The sequence below is a fragment of the Sceloporus undulatus genome, chromosome 3 (genome assembly GCF_019175285.1).
Source record: "Sceloporus undulatus isolate JIND9_A2432 ecotype Alabama chromosome 3, SceUnd_v1.1, whole genome shotgun sequence".
Classification (NCBI taxonomy): domain Eukaryota; kingdom Metazoa; phylum Chordata; class Lepidosauria; order Squamata; family Phrynosomatidae; genus Sceloporus; species Sceloporus undulatus.
Window position 1 is genome coordinate 25,060,055 of NC_056524.1, and position 24,252 is coordinate 25,084,306.

The 24,252-nt window shown below is 40.4% G+C and overlaps 1 protein-coding gene across 1 annotated transcript; it reads right to left on the reverse strand.

Annotated features, from left to right (window-relative positions):
• Positions 1-2,458: 2,458 nt before the first annotated feature.
• On the reverse strand, positions 2,459-9,584 carry LOC121927185 (vitelline membrane outer layer protein 1-like). The gene is made up of 3 exons (XM_042460806.1): positions 9,414-9,584; positions 5,313-5,410; positions 2,459-2,753 (listed from the first exon to the last, which is right to left on the reverse strand). The coding sequence occupies exons 1-3, from the start codon at positions 9,582-9,584 to the stop codon at positions 2,459-2,461; spliced, it is 564 nt and encodes a 187-aa protein (XP_042316740.1).
• Between the last annotated feature and the right edge of the window lie 14,668 nt (positions 9,585-24,252).

Sequence of the window (24,252 nt, forward strand, 5' to 3'; positions counted from 1 at the left end):
CAGATTGTTCATGTATATCGCAGGGAAAACAACCAAACAATATTGGGGGGGGGGGGGGAATGGGGGGAAATAGAAAAATTTTGGCAGGAGTGATGTTACGATACGTTTGATGATTCATTAATATTTATTGGTTTTTTTATTGTATAAAATTAATAAAAATTTATGAACAGAAAAAAACACATTTATTTAACATTACTTTAAGGAGGAGGAGGAGTGGCCCTCCTTTCCAGTGAATGCTGAGCTGAGAGACTGTTTGCTTGCACTCCTTCCACCTGGGCTCCAGCCATGCTTCAGCACCTGGATTTAAGGAGGAGTCTTATCTCCTCCCTTTTTTTCTCTATATAGTTTATATTGTTTTTTAGGATTGGGATGGGGGTGCTGAGAATGGGGATTATTTTCTTTTTACTTGTTTTGCTCTTTTAATTGATATGCATTTTGCTTTGTTAATTTTATTGTTGCTACAAATACATTACTATGTATTTTCTGTTGCTATAATTGCTATATATTTTTCATTATTCACTGCTATTGTTAATCGCTTTTTTATTTTATTGTTATTGTTTAACCCACCTCTATGTTACATTCGTTTTTTAATTCATGTTTATTGTTATTGCCTTGTATTATTCCCTCTGTTGTATGCCACCCAGATTCCCAGTTATTGGGCAGCATATAAATAAATCCTATTATTATTAAATTGCAGAGGTGATGAAGAATTCTGAGGTGTGATGCTTCATGTTCAATTTTATTACTTTGTTATCATCTTAATGCTGTGATGCATTCATTTTTATTCTTTTTACCTATATTTGTATCTTGAACCTGCAATACAATTTTTTATGATCAGTTTTATAACTATGTTTCGTTTTTTGGTACTGTACTTCTAATGTACGTATACTGTTTTACATTTATATGACTTCCATACGGTACTCTATATGCATCTCAGATTCTGTGTTATTACATTTTAGCTCTTTTCTAATTCCTATATAATTTTTATAGAATTTTATAGTGTGTTTCACTTGTTTTAGTGTTTTGTGTTATTTTGAAATCGCCTAACGGCTAATCAATAAATATTTCTATTCTATTCTATTCTATTATTACATTATTTAACAAGTTCAGTTAACATTACGTGGCACATTCTTCTATCACTTTTTCATAGATAAAGGGACTAAGAAGACCACCACGAAGAGTCAGCTCTGGGGTGGCATGCCACACCATCTGGCTCTGTCCTCTATCAGGCATCATGCTGCCCACCCAAACAAATGGCGGGCAGCAATGGAGCATTCCTGCAGCACAGCATTTACACATGCTGAGACTCAAAAAATAAAAAAATGTTGCTGCAGTGGCAAAGGTGCCCTTTTCCAATGCAAAAAGGAGTGGCTTTCTGCCATTCCTTTCTGATCAGGGAAATAGCCAGGTTGGGGGCATGGTATGCTATTGTGGCAGCCCCAACCCATTGAGCAAAGGATGAGCAGCAAGCCAATCCTTACCCACCGTCTATTTTCCCCCACAGTTGTCTTACAAGTGTTGTCTTACAACTGTAGAGAGCCCTGATGTGCAGTGGTTATATTCCAGTACTGCAGGCAGTATTGCAGGCACAAGGTTGTGAGTGCGATCCTGCCAGGCTCTAAGGCCGACTCAGCCTTGCATCTTTCCCTAGGTCGCTAAAATAAGCATCAGTTTGTTGAGGGCAATTACAGTAGCTTACATGTTGTAAACCACTTAGAGATACTGAGTTCTGTCTTAAGTGGAATAGAAGTGTAAATCCTATTGCTATTGCTTTTCAATTTATAATCTGAGTTGGCCCTCGGTACCTGCAGCAGATAAGGGAGACTCAACATGTATCCATATTTAAAATTTAAAGATTTCAAAGGCATATGTTATTTGATAGCTTATTTCCATCTTAATGTCACAAATAAAAGCAGGAATTCTTTCCCTGGAGTTGACAGGGAAAGGGGGGGGGGGAATTTTCTTGGAGTTTTAAGAGGAAAGATTGGCCAGGGTAATATTTAGGGAAGTCAGTCTTTCCACCTCCTACTGAGGTCACTCTAGAAGTGGTGGATCACCCAACATGAAACTACTTTCACATTGGGAATTGCTCTGTGAAAAACTCAGATTTCACATTCAAAATAAGAACTTCTAAACTGTATTTCTGCTGGGGTTTTGGGGGGTGGGGTGGGAGGAAATACTGGCAATGTGGCTAATTCAGAATTCAGAAACAGAAAATGAAGTGGCACAAATTAAAAAGGTTCCCTCCTTGTCCCTGTATGTCCTGTTGATCTTCCTTTTATCCTTTGGATGGCCTCCTATCCAGAGACAATACATTTAGATTCAAGGAACCAAAAGGAGAAAAATAAAGCATACATAACTCTCTTTATTTGAGATTTAATGGTAATGAAGTTTTGTGTCACCAAATGACTGGAAACAGCTTTTCACCCTGTCCTAGGCAGGATGAAACTCTTACAGTTTAATCGCAACAGAAAAACCGAACATCATTAAGTGCTGTATCATCACCTGCTCCCTGTGCACCTTCCACCTTTGTCTCAATCCCGCATATCGCACCAACAGGGCAACGTTTACTCCATTCTCCAAATTTGCCCCATTCTTTTGCTGTTCCCTTCAGTATAGTCCCATCTTGACAGCTGAATTGAATGTTGTTGGCTGCTGTATCATCACCCGGTCCCACTGGTGCTTCCACATTTAGACTGAAAGAGATCAGGGCGCCTTGGGGACAACTCATAATCTTTGACCACTTTCCATTCCTGTCAGAAAAAACAATGATCACCATGGACTGAGAAATACATTTAGATGAACTCCAGAAAAACTAGTTACTAGCCTAAGTAATGAAGCCATAAACTATGGTTAAAGCACAATTTCTCTGCAAGATGTTTTGGACTATAGAGCTCACAATTCTTTCCAGCTGGGGATTTGGAAAGATGAAATCCAAAATATTTGGAGATTCAAAGATGCCTCGCTCATTCAATAAGCATTGTTGACTTGCTTTTAACTTCATGTAAATCAATCAATCAATCAATCAATCCTTTATTATAGTCATCAAAATATGAGGCAAAAATAAAAGTTATATACATGTTACACCCCTGTAAAAAAAAAAAGATGAGCAAACAAATTATGGGGGGGGGGGGGGGAAGAAAGACCATAATAAAAGAGAACAGTGAGATCTAATTAAGTAAAAATAAATACATTTTAAAAACAGATTAGTATAATATGTTTGAAAATCAATAAAAAACAAATTCAATTAAAGCATATGAAATATATGATTTAAATATATAATAAAATCATGCAGTCATGTTACCAATAAACAATTTTTTGATATCCCTATACTCTTGGAGCTATGACCCCCATATCTTGTTACCCTAATAGGTGGGGGGACAACAGTGTCTCCTTGGTGTTTGTGGGGAATTATTAGCTCAAAAGGAGGCCTGTGAGAGATGGATAAATTTGAAGATCCTTCCACCTATGTCTACCATTAGTCACTGCAAAGAGACACTGGTTTCAGTGGATAAGAGAGAGGATTTTTTTTATAAATATGCAAAGGGGCTCACAAACATGCAAAACCAATGCAAATTTAAGAACCATATAAAGCTAGCAGAAAGGAAAGTGTGGAAGGTTGGATAGCAAGAAGTAAGGAATTACAGGGGGTAATCATTGCCAATTGTGAAGACAGGTTCACCAAAGATGGAGCGGGATTCAGACAGCATCTGAGGGTGACACAGTGAGTGAGAGAGACCCCCTGTGCACTAAAAAATCCATTGGGAAACAGTGAGTAACTGTGATCATAAGGTGGCTCTGTCTGGGGCTGATATTTATATCCTATGTCATAGCCTTGAAGCATGCTTGATGCTATCCTGTGGTGTAATAAAGACTCTATGGTTTTCTCGTGAATTTGTCAAAAGAACTCTGGAATGGCTGGTGGCTTTAATTGAGACAATCCCTATAGTCAGACAGGACAGGACAGGTGAATAGGGACACAGCCTGAGGTGAGATGGAAGTATGGTTTTAACAGCTTCGCAATGGGACTTTCTTAGGAGCTAAACAGACTGGCATAAAACGCCAGCATCGGGGTTAAGTGAGGGTGTGGCGACCACACACCACACACCCCAACTCTGCCCCAATGCTGGCATCATGCCACCCACCCCAATGGCAGCATCACACCAATTCTCTGGCACAACTTTTAGACACGCTGCCCCAAAGAAACATGGAAAAACCGCCACCACAGAGCGAAGGTACCCTTTTGCCACTCTAAAAAGGCGTGGCATTTTGCTGGTTCTTTTTTGGTGTAGCAAAGCACTCGATCGGGCCTGTAGCATGTGGTTGTTATGGGCCTGATCTGGTACTGAAACTGCACAGAATGCTGTTACCTTCCCACCTAAGTGGTACCCATTTATCTACTTGCATTTGCATGCTTTCAAACTGCTTGACTGGCAGAAGCTGAGACTAGTGATAGGAGCTCACTCCATCACCTGGGCCTTGAACTGTCAACCTGCTGATCTTGCAATCATTGTACAATGGCAAAAATAGTACAATCTCATGCATAAGGATACTTACATAAGTGTGTGATGTTAACAAAGTTCCAGTCAAATCTAATCATTGGTTCTAAAGGGAGTATACTGATTGGCTCCATGGAACGTACTTATATTTTTATTTCTCTTCCAATTGATTAATAGACTAATAGATTAGAAGGGAGATTGGTATAGTTATTGATCACTGTGGATTCTGGAAAGGGGGTAACTATTTAGTAAACTGAAGAAAGAGGTTGAGACAACCAGGTGAAGACCAGTAAGGTTTCTGTTCTAGCTGCATGTTTTGCCTTTTCTGACAATGTTATTCTCACTAATGTCACTGTAGAAAGTTTTCCAGAAAAGATAGGGCAGATGGTAGATCCACCACTGAGAAGCCATGTTACATACCATGAATCTCCTAAAGTGAGTACTCTTACATCCAAAACACACTGCAGAAATAATCCAGTTTGAGACCGTTTAACTGCCCTGGTTCAGTGCTAGGAAATCCTAGGAACTGTCATTTATTTTGGCACCAAAGCTGTCTGACAGAGAAGGCTGAATTTCTCACAGAACTACAGTTCCCAGAATTCCCTGGCACTGAGCCAGGGCTGTTTATAGCAGTCTCAAACAGGATTATTTCTGCAGGTTGTTTTGGACCTTAGTCTGAGAGCTCAGAATGAAACAGATAGACTCTTACATTGCCTTTTTCATTGCCGATCTAGCACAAGAAATTTACCAATCCACTTGTTATTGTTGTTGTTCTAAGGAACAAAATCAAAGAGGAATAAAAGAGATACTCACGGTCCAACTGTAGACTGAATTACTTCCCCAGATGCACAGTTAAGACGGATGCCATTCAAAGCTGTATCATCCCTTGCAAAACCTTGTTCTTCCTGTACCTGATGATAATGAAGGGGGAAAGAGACTATGTTAGAGTACTTGTTTTAATCTAGGACCACTATGCAACTGCTCTGTATGTATGGGTAAAACACTTGGTTTTTTTGTCAGAATTTTTGGGATGCATTGGCTTGGACCCTTAATCAAGTGCCACTCCATTGCAAACACGGCCTAGAAGCTTAGGTTACTCTGAAGTTCTTGAACCCTGAATGGATTGCGCATTGGATTTTGCACTTCTTCTTCTGATGCTTCCCAAAATGGCAAATCTAGTAGTTCAAATGGAAGAGAACCATATAAATAAAGCAAGTTTGCAGAGAATAAGGCAGACTGAATCTAGGATTTTCACTCTTCAAAGAATACATGCAATGAATTCTAACTCCTTTTCTACCATCCCTGACTACAGGACTGTACAGACAGGCATCTGGACACCGCTGATTTGTGCCCCAGGTGGAGACCATGGCAACCACACACCATGGCCTTCAGAGGGAACAAAAAGAAGCCCTGTAAAGGGGCTTCTTTTTGCATCCTGGAAGGGGTGCTATAGGCACACTGGATGCCAAGATGATGCCCCTTCCACGCTGCACCGTTTGGGCACTGTGCACAACATAGGTCATCATGGTGCGTGCTGTGTAGATGGGCATGCGCCAAGATGGCGCCTGGGTGGCATGGTAAGGGCTCAGAGTATGCGGACAGATGCCCAGCCCTCACTGTGTGTACAGGCTGGCACAATGTGCCAGTCTGTACAGCCACTATACAATATTTCTATTTTTTGTTTAAACATGCCTTTTTCATAAACTTTTCATGGAGGTTGTATCTGTTAGAAGAAACTAGTCAGGAGACAAGCTCTATGTGCTCTGAGATGGTCAACTATTTATTTGTTTTAAAAGTTGAATGCATTTCAGCCTTGATGAGGTGAAGCAGACAGGTCAAAAGGAGAGGCCTGGGAATGCAGTGACTGCGTGGCCTGCTCTCAATGTGAGCCACCACCAGAGGTCTCAAATTGTGTTTCACAGGAGTGGATAAAACCACTCCTTTTTGACCAGAGCACAGTTTTGCAGCAGCTTCAAGCCACATTGGCACATGTGTCATCTAAATGCCATGCCCCCAATGTGGCTCAAAATTGCTTCTTTTTGCCGATGCATTTCAGGCCAATGAAAAAAGGCTTTCTTCAGGAGCCTTCAGCAGAATTCATTGGAGTTGAGAACACTCTCCAAAATGCAGGACCATTGAGTATTCGCATCAAGGCTGAAACACGTTGTCTTTTTAAAAAATCTGCTTTAACATGTTTCTCAGGACTCTCTTCACTACAAATATTATTTATTTGTTTATATATTTATACCTCACTTTCCACAAAAAATTGAGATTCAAAATAGCTAACAATTAAAACTGAAAACACAGCACAGTTAAAAACCTACAAAAGTGACAATTAAAATGGAATTAAATTATTACAACATTTGAACAGATCATTTGTTTAAAGACAGAACACAATTTAAAAAAGATAAAATCACTTAAAAACCACTTTTGTTATATACAATAGTTCATATACAATTGTATATGAACTATTGTATATAACTGTTTTTAAAACTAATAAAAATTTAATTAAAAAAAGAAAAAAAACCACTTTAAAACCATACACTTTAAAAGAATACAACACCACCAGGACATTCTTTAAAAACTTTCTGTTTTGAACTCCTGTCTGAACAGGAAGGTCTAAGGCTGCCTTCAGAAGGACCACAAAGAGAGAGCCAATCTGGTCCCCCTGAGAAGAGAGTTCTACAGACTAAGGGCAGCCACAAAAAGGCCTTCTCTCTTGTCCCCACCAACCATGCTTGTGATGGTGGTGGGACTGAGAGAAGGGCCTCTCCTGAATACCTCAGAGCCTGGGCCAGTTAATACAGAAAGTTGTTCACTGCAAAATTCTCTGCATCTGAGCCACATAAGGCTTCATAGATCATAGCCAGCACTTTCATGTAGGGCTGGCAACAAACTGGCAACCAGTGATACCTATGTAAATGTAAAAGAAATGGATAATTCATTCCAAGCCAATCAAATGGTACATTACTTCACAACAGTGAAAACTAGTGAATGCTTGCATAGGCATGAGGACATTTCATGTGAATGGGTGGAAAATACTCTGAATTCAGCCTGACTATATATAATTAAATGGTCTTTGGGCAAAACAGAGAGAAAAGGTCGTTCAATCTGGAAAAAGATCTCTGGCGACTTTACAATCCTTTTATTATAAGAAGGGAAACCAAGATATCCTTGCAGCTATGAAAATTTATAAAATCAAAATAAGACCACAAATACTATATAGTATATCTGTTTGGGTAACAGCTTTTAACAAGGAGGTTGAAAGTTTACAAACACAATTCTGCAGGAAATTGTTATCTATCCCACCATGTGTTCATCACCTAACATTATATGCTGAGCTTGGTCTGGATACACTCGAGACCACAACTTGGTTGATGGCGTACAAATCTTGGCTTAAAATCCATTATAGACCAAATAGATCTAGTCTAATTTGGTTTCTTTTATCTGATAATTATTATACTAACTGGTCAAAAATCTATGAAGATAAATTAAAATTAAAGGGCCTAAGTCTGGATTCTCTACTCCTTCTAACTGAGGAGGAGTGTTTCAAGACAATTAAGGATTGTTTATTGAGTTGGGACTACAAGATGACCTATTCCACTCCTCCCAGAGTGTGTTCCCCTTCTGTATTTGGCATTCCCCCCTATTGTGGTGAGATGCCAAAGTACTTTCAATCATTGTCCCTTCAGGCTTCGAGGAAAGCTTTCCTCTTCGCAAGGTTGAATATTCACCCTTCCTGTGTCACCATATTTGAGGATCCCTTTTGCAAATCGAATATGTATATGTGAACTATCTCCAGATACTCTCCAACATATTATATTTCTTTGCCCGCTGTATCAAAAACCGAGAGCAAAATTGCTAAAGAAACTATTGGAAATGAATTACTGCTTAACGGATATAACTTTAGTACATTTATTGGAGGATTGTAATGTACAGATTACACGATTGATGGCCAATTTTCTAATGGAGGCAACAAAAATCTGGTACAAATTAAATAATGGTTAGAGTTTAGTGTTAGATTATTTTAAGGATGATAAATTTTAAAGTATTCATGTAGACTATTTTAGTTAATTTTGTATTGTATTGTTTGTTGTATATTGTCTATTGAGATGCCTAATAAAGGTTGATGGATGGATGGATATATAATTATAAGGAGTTAACATTACAATTACTCCCAAGAATGCATTTGGTTTTTTTAATCACACCATGATTTAAATCCAGTTGCTTGTATCAACTAAACTGGATCCATTGGATTATAAATGTTGATTGATAATTCAAATGACTCTATAGCTCTATCCTAGCACCTTATTGCATTACATTTTAACCCAGCAGCACCTGAATGTGCTGCAGCCGGGATGTGGCATGGAGGCATGGATTATTGCATTATAAATCGCCACTGAATCGCCAGGCGCCAGCATCCTGTGTTCCAGCCGAGCTCAGCAGGCCCATTTTAAAACTCGGGGAGCTTTTGTTTTCAAAAGGGGGCCAGCTGAACACACTTGGGACATGAGATGCTGGTGACCAGTGATTTGGCAGTAATTATAACCATGCAATAATCCCCGCCTCCATGCTGCATCTTGGCTGCAACCTGTTGGGCTGCTGCCAGGTAAAAGGTAATACAATAGGGTCCCTGGTTGCAACTAGCAACTGAATCAAAACCAGGTTCTTTTTTGCTGATGCTCATGTCACAAACCTTCAAAATGCATCCTTCTGTATCCTTGACTTTTCAGTTAAGAACCAACCAACTTACCATTATGAATTACTCTTTTCTCAATGTTCACTTTTTTTGGAGTTCTTACAATTAATTTTTCAGGATGTATCAGAAAAAAAGAGAAGAAGACAAGAGAACTGTGAAAGCTTGCTTAAGCTTAAAGGTGTTTGAAAAGGGGGATACAACAGGGAGACATTTACCTTAATTGAAAATGAATGTGCATGTCCTTGAGAACAGAATTGTTTTTTCCCCCAATCACCCCACTTTCCTCCATTTGTCACTGATAGGATTGTATTAAAACTTCGACTTTCTGTATCCCAGACACAGTAGGAGAAGATCAAAAAGATCACAATGCTGATGGAGATGTCCATTTTAAAGGAGTATACTTCAGATCTACCTGCAGAGAGGTACTAGAAGAATAAATGCCTTGAGATTTAAAAAAAAAAAAAGGTGGTTTTCATCTGTTTATAAATATTTTTATTTGTACATTTAGTGTTTTTATCAATTGTATGTTGCCTTTGAGGCCTAATAAACAATAGGTAAAGTCTTCAATCAATCAACCAATGCCAAAGAAATTTCCCCTGTTGAGCATACGTACCCATGACAAAACACTTTAGGACCCAAAATCCAGAACAGGGCAATAACGGTGGATATGTTCTCTCTTCCTTTAAATGTAAGAACTACTCAGGAATTGCCATTCAAGTTAAGAAACTGTTGGAGATTAGGAAACTTGTTGCAGATATTAATTTGAATCCAATCAGACTTCTTGGCCAAGATCCTGTATGACACAGTGTATCATACAGTTTCACTTGTAGAACTACACTATATCTCAACTGATATAATGCATTCATCTTAACTGTTGACACCACCCAGGGCCAGCTCATCTGTATAGGTGAACTAGGCAGCTGCCTAGGCCAGCAATATTTAGGGGTGGGATGGCGACTTTTTTTGTATAATTTTTTGCATAATTAAACAATATTAAAGTGAAAACCCATTACAGCAAGCGACATAAAAACAAGCTACCGTATGACAGTTTCTTTGTACAATGGGCAAAACATAAATGTGCACCCCCCTGTGTCTGTGGTAAGGATTTTAATTGGCCTTTTGACTAATTCTCAATACTTATGATGAGAGATTGAAACCTAAGTTTTACAGTATGTCCTGTTTAGCTTTAACAAACCAAACAGCGGAAATCAAGGGGTGAAAATAATTATGAGGAGCTACAGGGAGTGCCAAAATATTTCTCACCTAGGGTAGCCAAATACCTAGAGTTGATCCTGACACCACCACCATGCATTGGCTGATGAAGAGTAGAGGGATCATGGAGGAGGAGTTGTGGAAGATCATCTGATGTTTTAGCAGATGATGTAATCAGTTTTCATCTGGCTACAAGGATATAGCCAAACACTTTCTCAACACTCCCTCTCCACTCTTCGCTAGCCATGGAATGGTCCAGGGGGAGGGATGCAGTGCCTAAATGGGGGTTGTTGTTGCAGAAGGTGGAAGAACCTCCACATCTGCCTAAATAGGCACAGGCAGACAGACTCCCATCTCCATCCACCATTAATGGGATGCCAACCTTTGTCAGTCAAACTTCATAAGACACACAACACCTTCTAACATCGGAGCATGTATAGGTTAATGCACTTTACCTTTACATATACCTTTACATCACAATTTGGAACAATCTTTAAGCAATGCTGAGAAGTGAATCCATCTTTAAAAACCCTGCCCTTAATCTATTTGGTTAGTCCCTACCAGAACAGGCATGTTAAATCATTTTTTAAATGGTGATTCAACAAGTATTGATCCAGTTAGTTGGGACTAACAGCATGATTTAAACTTCTGTTTCAAATGTTTTCGTTAAAAGTGTATGTCATCTTTCAATTCACCCCAATGATTGCAGCAAAACTACTTGGCTTTCTAATAGGTTTTTCCCCCCTAACCCTATCTTTGGCAATTAGTTAGGCCTGTATATTTCACTCCTGCTCTTCCTAATCCCCTCAACAAGTTGCTCCATACAGTGTAAAGCAGTTGTACTTACAATGTCAAAACAGCCAGGAGTCCTGCAGGAGGAATGAGAGAGATCCTGAGGTGAGCAGCACATATCAAAGACAGCTGGGGAGGGGAGTGAGGAGGGGCAGGACAATGAATCATGGGAGGCACCTATCCTGAATCAGCACCTACCCTGCTCTGTTGCCTGATAACAGACTAGGGCAGACAAAAGGCTGTAAAGACTCACTTGTCTATTGCCTATACCATCCTCTGTTGTCTCTAAAGCCAGAACTTCATTCACATCAGGAGGAAGTGTGAGATGGCAATAGAAGAGCAGGTGCATCTTTTTTTAAAAAAAAAATGAGCCATTCTGGAGACTATAATTGTACTTTCTTTAAGCTATGACCTCAAAATGGTTCAACACATCTTGATTCACTAAATTCTACCAACTATAAAGGTGTTTTTTGTGTATGTATGTTTGAAGGAATTAGTCATGTTCCTGTGAAGAGTTTTGATCACCTCACCAAACTCTAAAATTGGAGTAGGAGTAGGAGGTGGAGGAGGTAGAGGTATCAGAGCTTCCAATGTTCGTGCTCTCCCTTGAGAAACTCTTGCGTTCCCCCAGGAGTAGGGTTGCCATAACCCTCCTGCCGGTGGGACATTCCCGGTTTTTCACCACTAGGGGGCGTCCCTGCACGGTTAGTGTTGCCAATCTGGTGACTTTCACACCAAAAAGGGGTACTTTTCAGAGCCTTTGGTGTGATTTTGGTGGTTGGTTTTAATGCTAATTTTGAGAGTTGAAATAAGTTCCAATTATTTTTTTCGATTAGGGCTATGTTTTATTGCCATATTAACATTACAGGGAGTTTTCACGGATTTTGACTGAATATTTGGTGAGATATGGGGGGATTTGGTGAGTTTTGGCCAAACATTTGGGGAATTATCTTCGAGGCTTGTTGGCAACAATTGTTGCCAGACTCAGGAAGAGGAGCTCCTCCTCTGTTTGGTTCCCCACGTGGACCGGTCCCAGCAAGGCAGCAGAGGGGAGAGGGCCATTTCCTTTGGCACCAAGGAGAGGATGAGGAGGAGGAGGAGGTGCATGGCCATTTTCAATATTTATTTTACCCCTGTGTATTTTTTTCTAACTTTGACTGCCAGGGCTCAATGCTCTGGAATTCTGGTGTCTGTGAGGCATTTGGCCTTCTCTGTCAGAGAGCTTTGGTGCCACAATAAACTACAATGCACAGGATTCCATAGCACTGAGCCCTGACAGTCAAAGCAATGTGTTTTGGACACAGATATCCTCCTTTTGTGAGTTAATGAGTGAATCCAGTCTCTAGCCTTTATATCTCTCTCACACACTGCAGGGATAACAACCCACTTTGAGACTGCTTTAACTCAATGCTAGGGAATCCTGGGAATGCTAGTGTTTGGGAGACATTGAGACTACTCTGTCAGAGATGGCTCTGAGGCCACAATAGACTACAATTCCCAGGATTCCCCAGCACTGAGCAGTCTCAAACTGGACCATTTCCTCAGTGTGGATGCACCTGGTAAGGAATTCTAGGCACTGCAGTTCAACTATGTTTGGAGGGTTATGTGACTCCCAGTCAGAGATAGCTCTGGGGTCACAGTGTACTACAATTCCTAGCATTCCCCAGCACTAACCCAGGACGGTTAAGTCACTCTTGAACTGGATTCTTTCCTCAGTGTGGATGCAGTTTTGGTGAGGAACTCTGGGCATTTCAGTCCAGCTATGTTTTATTTCTGCAGTGTATTTTGGACCAGAGACAAGATGACCAGACATCCTCCTCCTTTTCCAGGACATGTCCTCTTCTGTCAAATTTCAAAATGTCCTCCATTTTGATCATGCCTAAGAAACATGCATTTATATTAACATTTTTTTAAAATCATCATTTTTTTACATGTCCGCCATTTATTAAAAATGTGTCCTACATTTGAAACTGTTGTCCTACATTTGTCCTACATTTGTCCCGGTTTGGAGGTCCCTCCCCACCATTTTAGAACCACTGATTTTGATAATGAACATCATGAGAGGCAAGATGGAACCCTATGGCATCCCTCAGATTAATGTTCATAGGCCTGGAGTCCTCAAATGCCACTCTTTGGAACTGGCTGTGCAAATAGGAGGAGAACCATCTTAACACAGCATCCTCAGCTCAAGATCCAATCCACTTAGCTCCCATGGTCAGTGGTACCAAACAGTGGGGGTTCCACACAGGGTGTCACCTGGTTCTGGCAGCATGATTTCTGGTGTGGTGGGACATTGGGCATGACTTTTGGCAGGACTTTTGGGGCCAGGGAAATGGCCATGCAGGCTGTGTAAATGGCTGCCAGCTACCAGCTCATGTTGGAGATTCCCCAAGGCCCAGAGCGGTATGTGCTCAGCCATGAGGGACTGACTGGGTGTCATCCCTCTCTATTGGGGTGTCACCCAGTGCAGCCCGCATCTCCCAGTGATGCCACTGATACCAAAGGCCACTGAGGGAACCAAAAAGATCAAAATTGTATCACTGCTTTGTTTTTCACACAGAACAGGATACTGATTGGGGCAACCAAGAATGTTTGGTATCACATTCTCATAGAAACAGAGTTGGAAGAAACCACAAGGGCCATCCAGTCCAACCCCCTGCCATGCAGGGACTCTCAATCAAAGCATAGTGACTTCCCTGGATTTTCAGGTGTATGTGTTCATGACAGTCTGGTCTTAAGCAAGGTACCCCCAACATTTTCTGACAGTGATGATGATGGTGGTGCTGTGAGAGTGGAGAAAAGGATGCAGAGTCTAATTCCACTAGACTATGGGGCTCCACAGACCGCCCCTTTGGACTGGCCTGCAGCCTTCCGTTTTCTCACCTGATTGGGTCCGAAGCAACTACATGCCATGGCCATGATCTGGCCTTTCCACAGCACAAAAAGAAGCCACAAAAAGTGCAAAAGGGAGCCTTAGCCACCACCGCCAGAGTGGCTTTTTGCCGCGCTGAAGATGCAGCATAACGCCACTCACGGTCTATCCAGGTGGATGGAGTCAGGGTGGCTAGCATGCATACACCACGCCTTCATGCTGCCCCATGCCAGTGTATAACTGGCTTGTCGAGTCCCTAAATCTACAAACAACCCCCATTTACACAATTTCTCTCTGGGGATCATTTTGTTACTGTAACTAGGAAGTTTTACATTTGTACATGAACTCAATGCTCTCTGCCTTTAATTTCTTAAATGCATTCTTCACATGAAGTCCAGAACAAAAGTACTGAAACTAATACTTAAGAGTGACTTTTGAAACTAACTGCCAGCACTAACTACTGAAAAGAATTCTGAATGCTAACTGCAGATTAACAGAGTGCTCAATGATATGATAGTACTGTTTGTTGAAACTAACCCACCATGGAAATTATTTTTTATTAGCTTGGGCTGAGCCACCATCTCTCACCCTATTTGGATTAAAATAGTCTTTCTTTGATTATCTGTGCTTCAATAACTTTCCATCAAGACAACAACAGAGAAGTTATAAATATAAGGCTGCTTCTGAAAACAGACAAGAAACATCAATTTGACCACAATAGAAGACTAAGGTCCAGAACACACTGCAGAAATAATCCAGTTTGAGATAGCTTTAACCACCATGGCTCAGTGCTAGGGAATCCTGGGCATTGTAGTTTATTGTGGCACCAGAGCTCTCTGACAGAGAAGGCTAAATGTCTCACAAAATTACAGTTCCCAGAATTCCCTAGCACTGAGCCTGGCAGTTAAAGTGGTCTCAAACAGGATTATTTCTGCAATGTATTTTGGACCTGAGATGATGACTAAACATCATGAGAAGACATGGCTCATTAGAAAGGTAGAAGGCAGTAGGAAAAGAGTAATACTCAAACTGGATTATTTCTGCTGTGTGTTTTGGAACTAAGGTCATTAACTGGATTTGAATGATCTGATCATCTTATGCCAGTTCCTTATCATCCATTTCCAAAGAGGTCCAGTTCAAAGTCCTGATCTTCACCTTTAAAACACTAAACGTTTTGATATCAGGGTCCCTGAAATATCACTTCCTCTCATGTGAACCTACCTAGACATTGAGACTGTCTTGTCTCCATTTGCCCCCACTAAGTGACGTTATTGAGCACAGAGACTTTGTGCTTATGGCATGCTACTTTTTTAATATGCTTGCCAAAAAGGGTCACCTAGTGTGGTTTGCTCTGTGGGTGGTTTGCTAGTGCCTTAAAACCTTTTTATCCTCTAGGACTTTTATATTGTGAACATCAGAATGTACTTAAAAATAGAACCATTGTATAATTACACTGTATATTGTCCAAGTGTCTTTTTGCCTCTGAAAATTTAATGTTGAATTTGTGTGTTATCCTTACTGTTTTGTAATCATTACTGTTTCAATGCCCCCCCCCCCCCCCGATACCAAAATCTGTGGATGCTTGAGTTCAATTGTCCCTAATGATGCCGTGGCCATGGAGCTGTGCTGCCATTGGGAACAAAGGAACTTGGCCTGAATTGCAGGTCACCCCTGAGCCAGCCACTGGGATCGCAGCCCTCATCCTTCCTCCTTCCTTCCCTCCCTCCACTCTGGCTGGGTGAGCCAGTGCTGCCTTGGCCACACGAAGCTTGCCTCGTTGGTCTCACTGCTGGCAGGCAGCAGTAGGGCACCTTCTCTTCCTCCTCCTCTACAGCTTCATCTTCCTTCTCAGTCACCACCTCTTCCTCCCCTCGGCCGCAAGCACCTCCTCCTCCTCAGCTGTCTCCTCTTCCTCCTCCTTGGACACCTCCTCCTCTACCTCAGTGCAGGCTTGCTGTCCTCAGATGTTTGAATCTGTGAGTGACAAATCTACGGATATCAAGGGCCCACTACCTCTCACTCTGTCTCTCAACAATTTGCCTAGCTTAACGTTTTTACTTGATTCTAATCAAAACATTTTCTGCCTTGTATATTTTTCAAACGGCAAAGATAAAGAGAGTCCCTTGACATGAATGTGTCTAGTCATAATCGACTGTAGGGGCAGTGCTCATCTCCATTACTAAGCCGAAGAGATGGCATTGTCTGAGGACTACTCCAGTGGTCATGTAGCCAGCATGACTGCACCAACTCCGAAGTGGTACCTATTTATCGTCTTGCATCTGCATACTTTTGAACTGCTAGGTTGGCAGAAGCTGGGACTAGGGACAAGAGCTCACCCCATCATGCAGCACTTGGGCCTCGAATTGTCAACCTTCCAATCTTCCAATCGTCAGAACTGGTGCCTTAACCACTAGGCCACCTCATTCTCATACTGTGTGTGTGTGTGTGTGTGTGTGTGTGTGTTTCAAAGAACCCTGTATTTCTGTAATAATGCTTTAAAATATCTTTTACCTGAAAATATTGAGAAAGGGAAGATATATCTTATTCTTTTTGTTGATAAGTTGATATATCTATATTGTGCCTTAAATTAATAGTTAGCAACCTAATGATGGCATTAAAATACCTTTAAAAATCAAATAAAGATTTACTATTTTTTTAAAAAACCTGTTGTCTCAGAAACAAAAACTGGAATAATATTTGAATTTCAGTTTGCTCCAGTCTACTTGTATTACCCAGCATGAAAAGGTGTTTTACTTCTTAAAGCGTGAATTTAACATCTGTGGATTTTAAAAGCCTTGTAATTTGATATTTGATATTCATTTTGGATATGGTTAACAAATAAAGTATATAAGGAAAGTACATACTTAAATAATAAAATTGATAGAATTACTAAGAAGTTAGGAAGTATAGTTGTTATGTGATTTTTTTTTTTTTTTTTTTGTTTTTTTTTTCCTTTTTCGTTACTGATTGTATAATGTGTTTGAATATATGCTATGTCTGTTTGTGCAAGTGGCACAGTGGTTAAATGCCTGTATTGCAGCCACTCGCTCACAAATCATAAGGTGGTGAGTTCAATACCGGCCAGGGCTGAGGCTCAATTCAGGCTTGCATCCTTCCGAGGGCACTAAAATGAGTACCCAGCTTGTTGGGGGCAACTAACTTACAGTTTGCAAACCACTTAGAGAGTGTTTAGGTGGTATGAAGTGGTATATAAGTGAAGCTGCTATTGCTGTTTGTTTTGTAATATAATAAAACTTTGCTTTAAAAAAAAGCCTTGTAATTTAAGTTTTTACAAAAGCTTTCATCTATCATTCCTTGAGATTGTTTCTTCCAAATAATTTTTACTATGGTCCTTTTAAAGTTTCTTTCTAAGCAGTAAATTCGTAAGCCCCCCCCCCCCGATTCTAGGTGACTTCAATATCCACCTTGACAATCCTAAGAATCCTTCAACTTTAGCTCCCTCTTAGCTTCTTTTGATCTTCAACCTCATTCCAACTCTTCAACTCATTCTCTCGGTCACTACCTTGACCTAGTTCTCACTGCTAGTGTGTCATTTCTGACTACTTAGCATCTGATTTTCCATTGTCTGATCATCTAATTTCTTTTGCTCTTACTTATATCCTACCTCCTCGTCATGTTCAATGCTATTTTTGTGATCTTCAGTCTGGTAATTCTGATCATCTCAGTAAGACCTTGGATTCATCTCTCTCTCCTCTGTATCTTGGGGACTCTGCTGACTCAGCTATGTCTTTATTTAACTCCACTCCCTTTTCAACTCTTGACAGCTTTGCCCCTGTATCTCTATGCATGTCTTCCTTGACTTCTAGGCCTCAGCTCTGGCTTACTCCCATTGTTAGGTTCCTCTAGTCCTGGTCTCGAGCAGCCAAACATCTTTGGAAAAAGTCCAGGGAATGGGCTGATTTTATTCATTATAAATCCGTCCTTTTATCCTTTTCACACGCCCTGTCTATGGCAAAACAGAATTATTATAAATCAGTGATCTGCGCCAATGAGAGGCACCCGCAGCATCTGTTCTCCTGCTTTAACTCTTTGCTAAAACCTTCCTCTGCCCGTCTCCTCATTATTTTCTCCTACGGACTTCGCCAATTTTTTCATCACAAAGATCTCTAGTATTTGATCTGAGATAGTCCCACCCGATTTGTCTTCTGACACTAATCTTCTGACACCTGCAACCCAAAAACTCTCTGTGTTTCCTCCTGTCTCTTTGGATGAACTCTCTACACTGCTAAACTCTTCCAAACCTGCAACTTATTCTCTCAATCCAATTCCCTCTCGCCTTCTAATCTCTATAGCCCCTTCTTTTCTGCCCTTGCTTCTCTATATCTTTAATCTCTCTCTATGGGCTCCTTCCCTTCGAACATTAAGCATGCTCCACTCTTGATCCCTTTCAGTCTGGTTTCCGCCCTCAGTATTCTACAGAGACGGCTCTCACAAAAATCTCGAACGATCTTTTGTGGGCCAAGGCAAATGGGCTTTATTCTGTTCTTCTTCTACTTGATTTGTCTGCGGCCTTTGACACCATTGATCACTGTCTCCTACTTGATATACTTTCTGACCTCGGGTTCTCGGACTCTGTTCTTGATTGGTTTAAATCTTATTTGTCAGATAGATCTTTTGCAGTGGTCTCAGGTGGTCAGACTTTGTCCTCTGTCCCCTTATCTATTGGAGTTCCCCAGGGCTCTGTTTTGTGTCCCCTATTGTTTTCTCTTTACACATTGCCCTTAGGAAAACTTATCAATTCTTCTGGTTTTTCCTATCATCTGTACATCAGTGACACTCAGCTGTATCTTTCCACCCCTGACCTTTCTCCGGGGCTTGACGTCCAGGTCCCGGCCACAGCCCAGGTCTGTAGATTCTTTCTTTACAACATTACTAAAATCCGTCCATTTCTCTCGGCCTCTACAAGACTCTGGTCCATGCCCTGGTGGTCTCGCGACTAGCCTATTGTAATCTCCTTCTGGCAGGGCTTCCTCCCTCACATCTCTGTCCTTGAATTTCTGTACAGAATTCAACTGCTTGCATTATTACATCCACTCACCGCTTTGACCATGTTTCTCCTCTATTATCATCCCTTCACTGGTTCCCCTTCCCCTTCTGTATCCAGTATAAGCTTTTGTTGTTTACTTTTAAAGCCCTACATGGGCTGGCCCCTCCTTATTTATCTGAACTTCTTTCTCCTCACATTCCCACTCGTACCCTCCATTCTTGTGGTCAAGGTTTGCTGTCCCAGGCTAGGATTTCCACCGCCCCTTCCCGGATTCATCCCTTCTCGCTTGCTGCCCCTTACTCCTGGAACCTCCTTCCCCACGAACACAGGTCATCACTTCTTTAACCAGTTTGAAAATGGAGTTGAAGACTATATTATTCATTGAAGCATTCCCAGGCATTCTGTGACTGTTATCTGACTGTTATTTGATATTTGCTTTGATATGATATTTGATGTTTTTAATTTGTTGCTTGCTTATTTTATCTAATGCTATCTTGTATTATTATCTATTTTGTGTGTGTGTGTGTGTGTATGTGTGTGTATATATATATATGTGTGTGTGTGTGTGTGTGTGTATTATCCTGTAGAATGTATGCCATTGGCAGGTTTCATTTTTATCGATTTTTTAATTGTATGTACAGCACTGTGTAAATCTACAGCACTATATAAATAAAATTTAATAAGAAGAAGAAGATGAAGAAGAAATGACTGTTAATTCAGTATGGAGCTTAAGCCTATATAAGGCCCAGAACAGAACACCACTTTGCGGTGGCCTTGGGCCAAAATTAGGGTTTGGGAGAATGGAGCAACCGCACACTACAGCGGCAGCAGCATCATGGCAGTCTCTTGTCTACATGGGGGCCACCATGATGAAGCAAGCTCTGCACAGCATCTGCATGTCATGGTGCCATACTTGCATCATCAACATGCCACAGTGCGCCAGTGGCGCACTCATGGCATCCACTGCAGGAACCCACTTTTAGCAGGTTCTTTTTGGTGCAGAGGGACACCACACAGTTTGGCTGCTGTGGTGTCTCTCAGTAGAAAAAATGGGCACCTCCAGCTCACCCTTTCGGGGCGGTCTGTTGAGCCCCTAAGTGGATCTACATCCGCAGGAAACAAAAACTGAGCAGTTTTGCAATGTGCATGTTCAGTAGTGGGCCTCCATGACATTACTACATAGGGAGTCCAATATGGCAAGCTGTTCTGCATATTGTAGTTATGGTTTGTTTGTTTGTATCATACATAATTTTATACTGTTTTTATTTCAATGTTTGTATTTGTTTAAAAACTTATATTGTAAAGTTTTTTTAAATGTTTTATTTGTGAGCCACTTCAAGTCCCTTTCTGTGAGAAAGGCAGAAAAATAAATAAATAAATAAATAAATCACTGTGCACCAGGACACCGGCTAAAAAGTGACAATGTACATTGGCTGGGCTCAATGCATGTCAGGAGAATCTTGTGAGACCCTGATACAAATCTTCACAATTCACTAGGACAGCACTTCTGCAATGAAGCTAAGTATGGAGTTTATCACACAGGAGGCATCCCTTGCAGAAACTGGATTTAAAATGGGATTTAACACACCCCCACAACACCCTAAAAAGACACACAAAAGTGTGAATGATTTTCAGACACGTTGGGGTTAACGCAACATTAAACTGGCTAGAAAGTCGACAAAACATGATTCTTTTTACTTTTGGGATTTTTCAGAAGTAAAAAAGAATCATTTTGTCTACTTTCTAGTAAGGGTTAATGTCATCTGAAAATCAATTGAGCTTTTGCATGTCTTTTCTACTTTCTGTCTGGGTTAATGTTAGGTTAACCGGATGTCGTCTGATAATAAATCCACTTTTGCTAGGATTTTTCACTTTAAATCTCGTTTTTGCACAGTTTAAATCCTGTGTGATAAATTCTTATATGTGAAGTTATGCAATGTTGACTGTGATACAGAGTCATCACTGATATTTTCGGCAATACATTTAACTTAAGTCAGTTTGGGAGGTTTAACCCCATGAATCCCTATCTTCACTCAACAGTTTCTGTAGATAAAAATGCATGATTAAAACCATATTCTTTTGAAAATAGTTCCCAGATATTTAAGAGAGTCAGGGATCAAGTATTCCTTCACAGCACTGGCTGTACTAACATTTTTTTAAATATATATTTTTATTCACATATAATAAGATGTTTAACATAAAACAATATGCAAGGCTAACAAACATATAACTCCTTAATCTTTCCCCAGATAACATACAGACCTCCAAAACACAAACAGAAAGAAAAATACATATAAGAGAATAACGGTGCTTCCAATTTACCAGCTTATGGTTATAATTATCTCTTATTCCTATTCCCTCTAATTCATAATAAAAACTGCATGTTTATGTTAATAAGTATACGTAACATGTAATAAGTATTCCAATATCAATACCATCTTAGTTTCATTTCTGGTAACAATGGGATGATTGTTATTCTACTTAATAATACATTATTATATTATATATAGTATTTATTTATTTATTATATTTATATTCCACCTTTCTCCCAAAGTGGGATTCAAAGCAGCTACACTTCTCAGTCATGTCTTAATCTTTAGTTTTCTTTCCCCCTTAATTAAAATAGTCAATTAACCATGCAAGTTAACAACCAATCTTCCTGTGCTGGGATGGTCAGTTCTTTCCATTTCTATGATACACCCAGCCTCACTGCTATCATATAATGCATGATTCTTCCATGCTCTTTCTCCAAATTCTCATTCAGCAACTCAAGCAGGGAGAGTTCAAGTTCTAACAGATCTGAATTTACATTTTAAAATATCTTTCATTATGGCATGTATCTGAGTTCATTTTTTTCATTACTAACTTTCAGGTCCACCACAAAGTCCCTTCTTTCTTTTTTACATTTCTGTACTAACATTTGTTAGACTGATAGTAAACCATGTAGACTTTGTGTGATTTACTTTGTTCCCAGAAATAGCACTAAGACAGTAATACTATTTGAAAAAAATATTATAATGTTCCTCAAAGGACAACATTTTGGTTAAATATTATATGAGCCAGTAGAACTTGGTGATGTTGTCTGAACTGCTGCTTGAATCTCTGGCTGAAGATGTCCTGTGAATGAAAACACTTCCATTTCATATTTTTTTTAAATGAACTTCTGAAATTGCCTGTTGTGAAACATCCAAACGTGTAAGGCTACCAGTTTTACTTTCTTAAAATTTCTACTGAAAGCCCACCTTTTCCTTGAATCAGTTAAAGCAAACCCACTGTAACTAGGTGAAGCGAGCAAAATGTATTCCATGCCACTTGGACCTGAAATAGAAAACCAGGGTCACTGAACATTTATTTGTTTGTTTGTTTGTTTAATTTGTATGCCACCTTTCTCCCCAAAGGGACCCAAGGCAGCTCACAGAATTAGAAAGCATTACAATAAAATTTAAAACAGTTAAAATAATCTAAAAACAATATAAAATTACATTAAAAATATAACAGAAGTTAAAAGGCAATACACATGCTCAGTATAAAAAAAAACACTGTGGTGTGGTTATATTTTAAATGCTTGCTTAAATAAAAATGTCTTGGCCTGTCATCGAAAAGCAAGCAGGGAGGGAGTCAGCCTCCCATGGAAGGGAGTTCCAGAAGGTGGGAGCAGCCACCAAGAAGGCTCACCAAGTGAGTGAGTGTCCTCACCAAGCAAGCCTATGATGGTAGTGGAACCAAGAGAAAGCTCTCCCCCAATCACAGAATCTTAGCATTGGAAGAAACCACAAGGGCCATCCAGTCCAACCCCCTGCCATGCAGGAATACACAATATCATAGGAACATCCAAAATTACTGCATTGGTTTTGTTTAGTACATTATGGTCATATTTTCTATGGCCACAGATAAGAAGAAATGCTTGTAGGACCTGCTTTCCCATGAGTCAAAATAACTCCCATCACTTCCTGTGTCATATACCTTTGGGGTGTTATTTGTTGATCTGCTCCAAACATCAAAATTATTTAGGCCAGCCCTGCTAGGTAGCCAAATAGTCACCATTAATGATTTGAGCACTGGACTATGACTCTTGAGCACAGGGTCTGAATCCCCACTCAGCCATTAAACCCACTGGGTAACCCTGGGCAATTCACACTCTCTCAGCCTCAGGGGCAATGGAAAACTCCATCAGGCCTATCCTTAAGAAGAAGAACCCTCTCTCAATGGCATCTGACTCCATCCGGCCTGGCAAGGAGTGAAAAGGCAGGCCCAACATCTCAAGAAGCCAAGCCCTCCCTCCAGTCCATCTGCCTTGGTCAAGATCTCAGAGGGAGCGAAAAACTGCTGGACCTGATCCCTTTCCCCATCACCATTCCCTTCTCCTTTTGTATCATGTCTTTTTAGATTGTAAATTAAAAATGATAATTGTAAGCCACTCTGATAGCCTTTAGGGCTAAAGGACGGGGTATAAATACCATAAAAATAAATAAATAAATAAATAAATAAATAACCGTGCTAAGAAAACCCTGTGATAGATTTGCCTATCTATTTATATATCAATCATAGCTAGTTCGCCAGCTAGGAAAGAACCAGACAAAATCCTAAACAGCGAAGACATACAACTGAACACTAAAGTGAAAATTGTCCAAACCATTGCATTCCCCATCACATCATGTATGGAGAGCTGGACAATGAAGAAGGCACTGCAGAAAATAAACTCATGTGAAATGTGGTGCTGGAGAAGAGTGAAGATTTTCACATTTGCCTGAATCACTGGCAAAATGTTCTCCAAAAGTAGCTAAAAAGGAAAAGCAGCCCCCTGTGTGCGAACACTGGAAGCTCTCCTCAATCCAAAGATTTTGTCTGGTTCTTTCCTAGCTGGCGAACTAGCTATGATTGATATATGGCAGGTTCATATGTAACCAAGGAATGTATCACCATAGCCAGATCTGACATCTCAAGAAATGGGCACAGCTGGCGCACAGGTTTTAGCTGTGCAAATGCACACCTGCCCACTGCTGAGAACTGGGCATCCAGGCTCTGAGCAGAGTCCAGGAGCACACCCAAACTATGAGCCTGAGATTTCAGAGGAAATGTAACCCCATCCAGCACAGGCAAGATCATTATTCCCTGATCTGTCTTACGACTGACCAGGACCACCTGTCTTGTCTGGATTAAGTTCTAATTT